Here is a 944-nt window from a genome sequence, read left to right on the forward strand (position 1 = left end):
CCAGGGCCCCGGGCTGGCTGGGTTGATGCCTTGAGGAGGTGGCCCCAGGATGGAGCCGAGCCCCTGGCTGCTGCAGCCTCTGAGCTGTGGGCTGAGGCACATTCACTGCCAGCAGCGTGGGCTCATGCCGGCCATCTCCTCAGCCCAGCACAGCGAGCAAAGCTGTTCTGCCAAAATAGGACACTGGCCTATTCCTTCCTGCCCCCGCGACACCTTGGGCTGCTGCATGTGGAGCCCCCATTCGGGGCCTATATCCTGCCTCTGGCTGAACACAAGCTGCTGTCACACCAGCATCGCAGCAGCCGGGGCAGCCTCCTTCGCTGTTGCTATAGAGATATTTGCAGTCTCCCCTGGCTTGTTCACAATGAACCAACTTCCATGCCCAAACGTTGCCAGCAGTGGGCAGGGGGCATGCAGGCAGCTCACAAGGGGGAAGGTGGCTGCAGCTGATTTCCATCAAATGCAAAACATTGCCATGCCTTCACCTTCATGCAAAGACATGGCCAGGAAAAGACTGCAGGTCCCATCTCAATCGTGTCAGGAAGCTGCATGCCCAGCCCTGCAGAGGCTCGGCCCCTGGCTGTCCTGCCTTGGGGCGAGGGGCAGGTTGCACCATTGTAAACTCTCCTGCCGCAGTTCTCTTTGATGCACCCACGCAGCAAAATCCTCCTCCTCTTCTTCCTCCCTTTGGTCTGGAGATGACCCAGCCCACTCAACAGTTCTCTGTTCATTCCCAGAGACCCTGGTTTGTTCCTAACCTGCTAAGCTTGACACGTGGGCTCTTTGTGAGCCGCACAGGCTGACGTTCCTTCTCTTGTCTCTCTCTGCAGGAAAGAATCTCTACACAAATGAATACGTAGCTATAAAATTGGTGAGTCTCTTCTCCCCCCACCCCTTGCTGCCCAGGTTGGCTCATGTTTCAAAATTGGGGGGGGGGGGGGGGG

The 944-nt window shown here is 57.7% G+C and overlaps 1 protein-coding gene across 1 annotated transcript in view; it reads left to right on the forward strand.

Annotated features, from left to right (window-relative positions):
* CSNK1G2 (casein kinase 1 gamma 2) overlaps positions 1-944 on the forward strand; it is a 102,972-nt gene that overhangs the window by 85,502 nt on the left and 16,526 nt on the right. Inside the window, exon 3 of the mRNA XM_019513312.1 lies at positions 831-871. Within this exon, the coding sequence (XP_019368857.1) occupies positions 831-871 (41 nt within the window). The remainder of the gene's footprint in view (positions 1-830; positions 872-944) is intronic.

Source organism: Gavialis gangeticus, unplaced genomic scaffold (assembly GCF_001723915.1).
Source record: "Gavialis gangeticus isolate Ggan-Ray unplaced genomic scaffold, GavGan_comp1, whole genome shotgun sequence".
In the NCBI taxonomy this organism is placed as follows: Eukaryota; Metazoa; Chordata; order Crocodylia; family Gavialidae; genus Gavialis; species Gavialis gangeticus.